At 34.2% G+C, this 11,492-nt stretch overlaps 1 protein-coding gene across 1 annotated transcript; it reads right to left on the bottom strand.

Annotated features, from left to right (window-relative positions):
• Positions 1 to 8,838: 8,838 nt before the first annotated feature.
• Positions 8,839 to 10,351, bottom strand: LOC129232856 (zinc finger protein 271-like). The gene has a single exon (XM_054866955.1). The coding sequence runs from the start codon at positions 10,231 to 10,233 to the stop codon at positions 8,839 to 8,841; it is 1,395 nt and encodes a 464-aa protein (XP_054722930.1). The 5' UTR covers positions 10,234 to 10,351.
• Between the last annotated feature and the right edge of the window lie 1,141 nt (positions 10,352 to 11,492).

Raw genomic sequence — 11,492 nt, 5'->3', positions numbered from 1 at the left:
GGTAAAAACCGGCAGAAACCAAAAAGTGTCTTTAATAACTCAAGCAATTACTGAATGATACTCGTTTAAGTAAACTAAAAAATGAAACTTCATTTCATCATTGTAAAAAAAAAAATACTATGCTAAGTGCCCTTGATTTAGTTCAAAAAGGGAACTTTTCAATTGCTGATGCTTGTAATATTTGGATTAATCTAACAAAGGACGAAAATCACATGGATGCTTAGGAAAGAGGAGTGGCATACAGAATTAAACAGGAATTACTGATTGTAATTTGCTTGCTTATATGCTTCATCTCAATTGCTTGTGTTTGAAATTATGATGTGCTTCAAGAAGAAAGTGCCAAATTTTACTTGCCAATATTAACCTAAATTTTGTACCTAATGTCACAGCTTTGCAAAACATATTGGCCCCATTTCTAAAAACTTATCTTTCCAGTCAAATTTTTACCGCTACCCAAGTTACTACATGAAGGACCAGTTTAAAAAAATATACAATAGATGAAAGTTTCACGAATATTGCTTGTTCCTTGATGCATTGCCTGCTAGCTCTTCTGTTTCAAAAATACTCTAAAGTTTCTCGTTTGTGCATATAAATTGAGAAACTATTTAGATTTTTGAAACCACCTTTTCTTAGAGGCAACTGCAGGGTCCAAACAATGTAAATTTTGAATTGCGATAATATTGTAATTTTAAATTGTGCTTAGGTTAACAATTAATTATTTTTCTCATGCATTTTCTATTATATGTCAATAATTGTCATTTTATGACTTTTTGCCAGTTTCTGCCACAAATGTGGCAGAAAGTGGTTTTTGCCGTGCCGGTTTCTACCAGTGGTTTTAACCGCCTTGGCAGAAACTTGCCAACCCTGGTAGGTTCGTGCCAAGCCTGATCAGTGCCCTTGTGCAAGTGTCTTTTAGGCACCTTTATGCTATGGCGTTCAGGAAAATCTAATTAACACCTGTAGTGAGATTTTGTCGACAAATATAGCGAGGAAAAAATACGGTTAAATTTAGGTGTATGTTTTGGTTCATAGCTCGAAGTTCTCTCGAGTTATGTAGCTCACCTGAAATGCTAATGAGTTTCTGGAAAATAAAATACAGTGCACCATTTATATTTATCTTTTTTATATGTTCTTATCAATTATACGTTTTTTAAATTGGTCCCTGCAGAGTCTAATACACATTAACCTATACTTATAATACATTTTTTTCATTTGTTTGCGTTTTTCATACAGTCCCTTCAAAAGCGTATAAACCGTGCTTTACTGTATTCTAATACTGAAGTTAACGCCACTCTAAATTTCTCTCTAATCTTTAACTGATGAATAATTAACTAAACTTTTATGACTGTCAAAACATAACAGGTGCTTTACTGTATTCTAATACTGAAGTTAACGCCACTCTAAATTTCTCTCTAATCTTTAACTGATGAATAATTAATCAAATTTTTATGAATATCAAAACATAACAGGGTACTGACTATATTTCAAAATTGAAGCATAATAATATAGAGGACATTTCACCTCAAAAACTGAAATTTAATTTTTTTCCTGCAAAATAATTCTTAGGTACGGAATCGTTAAAAAGGCGTTGAATTTAATATCTAAACAAATACATTGTGCAAAGCTCTATTTTTTTAAGTGCGATATCCAGATAGTTGAAGAAAATGGTGGGGGAGAGGGAGAATCGAGGTTTTTAATTTTTGGTCATGTGGTCACTTTATGGAACTAAAAGATTAACCAAATTATTGTCTACAGTATTACAATATATAAATATTACACACAAGTAAATAATATGTAATGTGCTTATAATATATAAAAGCTATATAAAAGTTCAGTGTTCAATATTTTAATTTTTTTTTCAGAATAATTAATGTGTTAATTATATTTTAGATTTTTTGTAACTGTAAAAATAGCATATTTACGTACATTAGGGTGTAGGTTTGTAAAATTGACACTTTTATAAAAATAAAAGTAAGTTTTTAGACGATTCCGTTACAGTGAAATATTTTATCAGTCCCTTGGAGTTCGTTGTAATGGGATTTCACTGCATTTCTTTTACTTATGTAATACAAGGATCGATCGAATTTAAAAACAAACTTTTTCCTCCTTTTTTCATTAAAAAAAAAAAAAAACCTAAGGATTTCATAAAACAATGATGTTAGGACTAAAGACAATTATTCGATAGCAATTATGGGAGGGAAGGAATTATAGATCGAGCCTAGGCCGGACATATAAAAGTGGGGTAGATTATTGCAAGGCCGTAGCCAGGATTTTATTTCAGGGGGGGGGGGGAGGGGTTTATAAAGAAGAAAGTTTATAGATAAAAATGCAAAGGGCAGAGGCCCGGTAGCAAATGTTAATTTATTCTGTTAAGTCTTCTCGCTCAATTGCCGGACTGTCATCAAACCCGTTAGAGTTATAAAGGTAGGGTACTCTGTTCTAAGGAGAAGAGGTAGTTTCTGTGCCAGCCAGGGGCGGCAAATAGGGGGGTCAAGAGGGGGCGGTTGCACCCCCAAATTTTTCAATGAGAAAAATAATAAATGGATAAATTCAATTTAGATATAGAAAATCATTTGCCTGCATTTTCAGAACAGAAAAAAACTGATCGTGAATAATGGTTTACCTTAACTAAAGAAGTAATTACTTCACATGGATTAAATATTTCAAAATTGTGTAATCTATGTTATGATGGTGCATCTTGTATGAGATGTCCATACAGTGCAATTTTTACACTTCAACTCCATGTCATTTTACATAAATTTAATGCTCTCATTATAACTTAATGTTTAGCTAGTAAGTGTTCATTGATTCCTTGTACTGGAAACACATTTTAGCATCTCGATGTAGGTATTATATGCTTTCATAGAAATTTTTTGTAAAGATATGCTATTTTTGAAAAACTTCCCACATCAAAAGTTACTTTCATATCAACAAATATATCTTGAGGCTCTTTACTTGACAATCTCTGAGTGACATAAATGGTATTCAAGAGTTTAACCTATAAAAGCTCCGTGGAAGAATTACTGGAAAGCGACCTTCTAAATGATAGAAAATCTAATGTTATTTTAATATGTATGACTTTGTTTGAATTTTTGTTTACTTTATTTCCTGCGGAGCATTTTCTGAACAATGCTACACTGAATCATAAAAATTTCAATCTCAATTGGATTAACAATTGAAACTCTTAGTAATTTTCGCACTAATGCATACTTGAACCAAGTGTGGAACTTCGTGACAGAACTTTCTGTAACAGTTTTTACTGTATGCCAATGTAGAAGAGGTGACAAAACCCATATGAAGTTGTAGTCAAAATATTAAATTAATATTTTGAATAAAATAATCAACTCAGTTTCTCAAGAAATTGAGGCAGGATTTGATGAGATACATTTCTTTTCGGTTTTAATTTCAATTATGTAGGTTGGTTTGTTGGTTATAGAAACCGAAAAAGAATATTACACTTATACACTAGCGCAGCCAGAAATTCCTTATGAAGGGAGTTTTCTGATCAAAAATACCTTCTTTAGGGGTTTTCTGGTGAAAAATGCCTTCTGGAGTGGTCCTTTGATCAAAAATCCCTTCTGGAGGGGATCTTTTGATCAAAACAGTCCCTTCATATGCATAAATTACTGCATTAGAATTTGCGTTTATGTTAAAACCAATGGCTCAAGGGGGTGTTTCCACCCCCTCCTCGCTGCGCCACTGCAGTTATAAGAAAAATTTATAGCATGAGGGAACAGCAATTGTTTTGCGAATTTCAACTGTACTTTTTCATGACACAAAATAAAATACTAGCCCAATTTAAAAAGCTTTCTTGATTATTTTAAAGACAGAAATCTGAAGGAAGTGTGTTTTTTAACATAACTTTCTTGCTGCCATTGTTTTTTGTCTGTTTCAATCTGGTCAGTCATTTTAAAAATGACCTTTGTGTCTCAGGAGGTTAGAGAAATACTTTCGAAGCGCAATGTGGCAAGCGAGACCTTCATCTTTAGCTATACTGGAAATAAAGCAAAACACTAAATATTGATTAAATATAGTTGCAAAATTTTCTGTTCTTCCTGACCTCAAGAATAGCAGACTAAAACTTTACTAAAAAATAAAAACTAGTCCCGAGATATTTTGTGAGAAAACTTGTTACAAAATAAATTTAAAGCTTTGGTTGCAAAAATTTAATAGTTCTTAACAAATCTAATTATTCGTAACATTAAAACTATTTTATTATTCCTACCTGTTAACCAATATTTAATTTATACCATACTGAAGAAATTCATGTTCAAGAAACTCGCCCCCCCAAACGAAATGCTGAAATGCCGCCCCTGGTGCCAGCTCATTCTTTTTACCTACCCCAATAACTGTTTGATACTTTTTAGGTTATGGGCTTACAACCCATAAAATTCGACATAATCATAAATTTTTCATATGAGGGGTGGTTTTCACTTATAACATATACTCGTCAGCAGTGCTGCAATTAAGAAAAAATGTTTGAGGGGACTCTTTAAAAGAAAAGTTGGTTTCAAACCAATTGACATCACATTTGCATTTATTACAGTAAAAAAAAAAATTATACAACTACAGCATTGTGTGTAAGTATAAATATGTATGTATGTAAAAAGGAGCAATAGAAATTTTATTGGAAATAAAAGTTGAATGTGTTATTTTTGTGCCTTCCATTCAAAATTATTAAATTTATTTCGATGATTTTTGAATGATAAAGCATTAAAAAGTTTTTCTCTCACAATGGGCAGTTGAATTGCAGATACAGTGGAACTCCATTCTGCTGGTCTCTGAAAAAGACTGTACTGATACGTTAAAATATTCCGGATTTACTTTACCCTTTTTCAGAAAGTCCACATGATTGTTTTTCTACAAACAGATCAAAATAATTTTTCATCTACAAGACTCGTAGAATTTTTTTTAAAGATAAATGTTTTATAGCTGTTTGAAGCCGCTCTGGCATCCTTTTTGCACTGTTTAATTTTTCTTTGTCTGTGAGAAGGATTTCCTCCGACTGTCCAATATTCCTTCATGGCAGTTGAGGACTAGAGCTGCTGGTACCCTTCTTGAAAATTTTCCAGCAGTTGGTGACACGTGTCGTCTCATTAAATAACAAATTCCTTCAAGATCAGATTAACTGAACGCCTTTGATGATAATAACGAAAACAAAGAAGATATAATCGAGAATGTCCCCACAGATGACTAAGCAATTTTAAGTACAAAAACTCTAAAGCTATTTACATTTGTAAATGCCAACCAAGAAGTGAATTTGTAAAAAAATGTTAACGAATCGTGCTATAAATGAAATTGTATCAAAAAACAAGTAAAAAGGTTACACATTTCCCCCCTACTTCATTGGATAAGAGTCGATTTTTAAACAATGTGCTCAGATTTTGAACAAGGCCCTGTGATTTTAAGTTTTCCCGCTTGGAACGTTTTTCATCACTGGTTCTACAGAAAGCGTAAAATCAAATTTTCATTAAACCATAATTTTCTATTCATTCTGAAAACTTAGTACAGTTATCTCTGACTTATATGTCAGCACATGGGATCAAAATAAAAATAAGTGGCACATTCATTAATGGAATTCACATTTTAGATCAAATTTCAAACCAGTTAAAAAAGTTGACACAGATAAAGCAAAATGAACTTAAAATTTTAACACGAACCATGAACTATTAAGTTTGCTTTATTTCTGTCTATGTGGTAAAAATACATTATGTGGTAATCGTATAGTCTAATTTAGTGAGAAACTTTATATTCAGAAACTTTATTATATTACTATGTTGTTCCGTCCTTGGTAGCAGAAAAGAGTCCATATTTCTGTTGTCAAATTCAATGCATCCTTATGAAGTGCAAATAGTTCTTCCAAATTTTCATACCAACAAGATCATTCGCAGGGCAGAATTTTAAAGACTAACCCTGTCTCTGAACAAATGATCCAGCTAGTGAAAATTTTCCTTGTGTTTCTGATACAACATTTTTGGCACTTCTCATCTGTAGAGAATCATAAAAAGCTTATTAAGCTCGTGGTAGTGTTTGGCAATCGGGTACGAAAAAAATTACCATTGTAATGAAAAAAATAAAAACGGGGAACACGTAAAAAGACTCACATCAATGTAATTAAACAGGAAAGCTGTTCTGATCAACATAATAAAAAACTATTAAATTTATAAATAGATAAAACATTTCAATTAAGGAATTTTATTCATCTATTCTCAGTACTCATATCTGAGAAACATTAAAATATCAGTAGGGGAGTTACACTGAAAGTATTAAGTGCCTAAACATTAAACAGGACCAAAGCCCCCTATAAACGATTGCTTAAATTTTCATATTAAAAGCCGCATTTTTTAAGCGCTACAGGGGCGAAACATTTGCGAGACTGTCCCGGGATTACATTCTTTTTCCATAGAACATGTATTAAGCACATATCCTTTGCCTCTTTTGGGAATTGTCATAACTATACAAACGTTCAAGAATAATAAATTTTTAATAAAGAACATTTAAGCATAAATCCAAGGGGAAATTTTTGACAACATGGTCTGTAGAGTCGGAGGGGAAATAAAAAGAGTCCGGCAATTTAGAGCCTTCGACTCCGACTCCTTTACCCCAAAATCAGTCCTACTCCGGCTCCGTAGTCCTGATCAAAATTTATTGCTTAAGAAACACTATGAAAAACTTAATAGCGGCAGAAAATAACACCTACACTGCACAGCAAAAGAAATAGTATAGAAGGCAACAAATGTCAAACAAACAATTCCCAAAAACAAGGGAGGAGAGGGAGAGAGTTCATAAAATTTGGGAAACTGTTTATTTTGTGACTTTGACTTATCTAATCTCAATGTGATGAGTTTTACTGAGAGGAAAAAGTGCAACGAAGTTCGTTTAGCATGAAATTGAATAGCAACACAACGCGGAGCAAGTCGGTTCAGTGATTATAAAAAAAATTTTAGAATCCAAACATTGCGTATTGTGGTAAAACGTAACACGAAATGTAATGACAAAATTTATGACAAGGCAAAAAAGTTATATGATGAAGGGATGAGAAAAAAAAAGCAGAAATAACACCCACACTACAGGCAAACGAAGTTGTGACTTTGACTTGTCGAGAATGCAAATAATTTTTGATGCAACGCAAACGTAACAACAATAATAGCAACATAACGTAAACATCGTGGATGGGTGAGTGAAGTAAACAAAAATTTAATCTCACTCTAAAAAAGAATCTGTGCATAAAATTAACAAAATACTGGTTGTATTAGTCACTTCAACTTATCTAGTATAAAAATAAATGCTCATCAATGCCAAGAAATTAGTTGAACAGTGCCTAATTCAACAAAAATTAGATCACACGCAGCATTACGATGTAAAAACATGGAAGCGAAAGGGATGCTTTGACAGAAGAGTGAACAGCACGTTTAGTTGTACAGCAGCACTTGGAGTTTGTTTGTCCACCAGGATGACGTCGTCTGCTACTGCCCTATACGAGCCGGCGCATTAGCTCAAGATTAGCCTTTTCGGATCGGAGCGCGTGTTTGAGTGGTTGTCTTTTCTGGCGAGTTATCGCGTTAGTGATTGTTCACTGTAAGCAATTATTAGCGGCACGTGAATTGTTTATAAAATAAAATATTATTTTCTGCAAATTTGGCGAAATCCGAAACTTTGTTGTGGTAACCCATGCAGTGCAACAATGAGAAATCCGATCCAAAATAGCTAAACTTAAGCTGATGCGTCGGCCTGTATATATAGCGGCTCTTAAGGCCCCTATATATACGAGCCGACGCATCAGCTTAAGATCAGCCTTTTTGGATCGGAGCGCGTGTTTGAATGGTTGTCTTTTCTGGCGAGTAATCGCGTTTGGTGATTGTTCACTGCGAGCGATTATTAGCGGCACGTGAATTGTTTATTAAATAAAGTATTATTTTCGGCAAATTTGGCGAAATCCGAAACTTTGTTATGGTAACCCTGGCAGTGCAACAATGAAAAATCCGATCCAAAAAGGCTAAACTTAAGCTGATGCGTCGGCCTGCCTATATAGCGGCTCTAGATCAATCTAGAACCGCTGTAACTGAAGAGGCCGATGCATCCGCCATGTTGGAGCAAGCGGGAGCAAGTGCACTTATCGCACAACAGGGAAATGCAGAATTAAAGACATTCCGTAGAACACTGCAACATGTTAGCAAAGATTACATAGCATTTATAACCTAACTATAGTAAAATAATGAGCAATGAATCGACATTAACCTCACACGAGCAAGCTCGATTTCCAGACTGCCAGTCGGTTATTAATTATCCATTTCCTTTTTCTTCCTTCCATTTCTTTTTCAAACCTACTTATACTCGATGCATTATTTATTTTGTTACTATTACAAATAAGCTTAATTATTTGTATTTTAAATATTTTTTGCAGTTATTCAAGTGCATGCGTAGTTTAGTCTATTAAAAATCTACAACGTTACTTAAGTATTAATTTATTAACTTATTTACATTCCTTCATTTGATAATTCACTTATTTATTCATTCATAATTCACTTATTTTCTTATTCATTCCCTATTTTACTCATTTATTTTTCCTCACTTATTTATTAATTAATTATTTTATTTTTTAGTTGATTGTTTCGCAATCGTTTTATTCATTAATTTATTCTTTTATATACTCATTTGTTTGATCAAAAATATTTTTTAACAATCGCATAGAAAAAATTGATATTATATGATTTTTGTGAATAAAAATTCGGCATAGAAAACAGCAATCAACAAATTTAAACACAGAACACCATTCTTCTCCAGCACGGCTTCATCAAGCTTTACTTGCAAGAAAAATTTTAAATATTATTCACGCGACTAAGTCTTTTCACCAGTATGGCTCTTCAAATGCATTTTTAAGTTTAAAGCATTGACAAATGTTTTTGAACAATATCCACAGGCATGAGACATTTCACCATGGAGGCTCATGTGCACCATTAAGTTTGAAGACCGAGTAAAAGACTTAGAGCAGTGTTTGCAGGAATATAGTTTTCCGCCAGTATGAGTTCTTTTATGTCTCTTTAAGTCTGAAGCTGCAGAAAAGGAACTTGAACAATATTCACATGAATACTGTTTTTCACCACCATGAACCCTCATATGTGCTATCAAACCTGAAGGATGATTGAATGCCATAGAGCAAGAGTCACAGGCATAGCGTTTTTCGCCAGTGTCTACTCGCATACAGTTCTTTAAGTCTAATCCTGCAGAAGTAGCTTTTGAAGAATCATCAACCAAATGGGATTTTTCACCAGTATGAGCTTTCCTCATATGTGCCATTAGAGTTGAAGATTGAGAGAATGCCGTAGAACAATAGTCACACACATAGACTTTTTCGTCAGTACCTACTTGAATACAGTTCTTTAAGTCTAATCCTGCAGAAGTAGCTTTTGAAGAATCATCAACCAAATGGGACATTTGACCAGTATGAGCTTTCCTTATATGTGCCATTAAAGTTGAAGATTGAGTGAATGCCGTAGAACAATAGTCACACAAATAGACTTTTTCGCCAGCATCTACTCGCATACACTTCTCTAAGTCTAATTCTTCAGAAGTAGCTTTCAAACAATCATCAACCAAATTGGACTTTTCACCAGTATGAGCTCTCCTCACATGCGCCATTAGAGTTGAAGATTGAGTGAATGCCATAGAACAATAGTCGCACGAGAAGGGCTTTTCGCCAGCATCTACTCGCACACCCTCCTTTAAGTCTAATTCTGCAGAAGTAGCTTTCGAACAATCATCAACCAAATCAGACATATCACCAGTATGAGCTCTCGTCACATGTGCCATTAGAGTTGAAGATTGAGTGAATGCCATAGAACAATAATCACACAAATAGACTTTTTCGCCAGTATCTACTTGCATACACTTCTTTAAGTCTAATTCTGCATCAGTAGCTTTCAAACAATCATCAACCAAATCGGACTTTTCGTCAGTATGAGCTCTCCTCACATGTGCCACTAGAGTTGAAGATTGAGTGAATGCCATGGAACAATAGTCGCACGAGAAGGGCTTTTCGCCGGTATGAACCCTCGTGTGCGCCACTAAAGTGGAAGATTGAGTGAATGCCATAGAACAATAGTCGCACGAATATGGCTTTTCACCAGTATGACCCCTCATATGCCTCTTCAAATCTGAACGGGTAGAAAACGCCTTTGAACAATACTCACACGGGTGGGGTTTTTCTCCAGTATGCACTCGCATATGTGCCATTAGATTAGAAAATCGAGTGAATGCTCTGGAACAATGTTCGCACGCATGTGGCTTTACGCCAGTATGCGCTATGATGTGTCTCTTTAAGTCTGAACGAGCAGAAAATGCCTTTGAACAATACGAACACGAATGGGGTTTTTCGCCAGTATGCACTCGCATATGTGTCTTTAAATTTGCATTTTGAGTGAATGCCTTGGAACAATGTGCACACGAATACGGTTTTTCTCCAGTGTGTACCCTTTTATGTATCTTCAGCTCTGCAGCCGTGGAAAATGACTTAGGACAGTGTTCACATAAATGCTGTTTCTCGCCAACTTGGACTTTTAAATGATGCGCCATTGCCGAACAATGAAAAAGTACAAAATTCACAAGACTACTGTTTGACCACGGACTGTATGTAATTTGGCAATCTGCCAAGTAAAGATTATTCCATCTGAATTAATCTAGCCGGGGAGAAGGGAAAATAACGATGGGATTTTGATGCACGCGTTTTATAATGTCAATAGTGCCTTATTCATTAATTGCATTCTCTAAAATAAAATGAGGGAAAACAAAAATAGTTACCATGGAAACAACAAAAAGAAAAGAAAATATTTTAATTTCGTTCCGGAACGTAAAAGCAAAAGGGTAAGCTCAAAAACATTGTTGTGAATAAATCAATCAATTACTTTTTGCCGTGAGAATATAGATCAAATATACTTAAGATTAAAAAAATGTTGATGAGAGCAAATTTTCATTTTTACAGAACTAAGGCCAAATAATAGAGAGGCAAAAGTGCAAATCTGTAACAAACCAACTAACATCCCTATAAACTAATAGATAGGTCCATTTCCGCCTATAAATCGGATATTAGCCTTTCCATGTAATCGATGGTCAAACAGTAGATTTTCACGAAGATGTATTTTTAATCTTTCTTATCATTATTCATGTGTACAGTAAAACCTGTAAAGTTGACCACCCTTGTAAGTTGACCACCTGTCTAAGTTGACCGCTATTTTCAGGCACAGAGTTGGATCTATATCATGTAATTCATCCTCTATAAGTTGACCACTAAATTAGTGCACCGCAAGTGGTCAACTTACACAGGTTTCACTGTATTTCAAAATGTCTTCAATCACACTACAAGAGTTTACTATATTTCAAGTACAACTTCCTAAATTTGCTAGTGAGTAAAATATTATTAGGCAAAACCTTTGGCTAGAAGCTTTTGGAAATCCCTTTTTGAAATTAATCAATTTTCAGTTTAAAAAAAATTTGAA

Source organism: Uloborus diversus, unplaced genomic scaffold (genome assembly GCF_026930045.1).
Source record: "Uloborus diversus isolate 005 unplaced genomic scaffold, Udiv.v.3.1 scaffold_14, whole genome shotgun sequence".
Classification (NCBI taxonomy): Eukaryota; Metazoa; Arthropoda; class Arachnida; order Araneae; family Uloboridae; genus Uloborus; species Uloborus diversus.
This window is presented reverse-complemented; position numbering and strand designations above follow the sequence as displayed.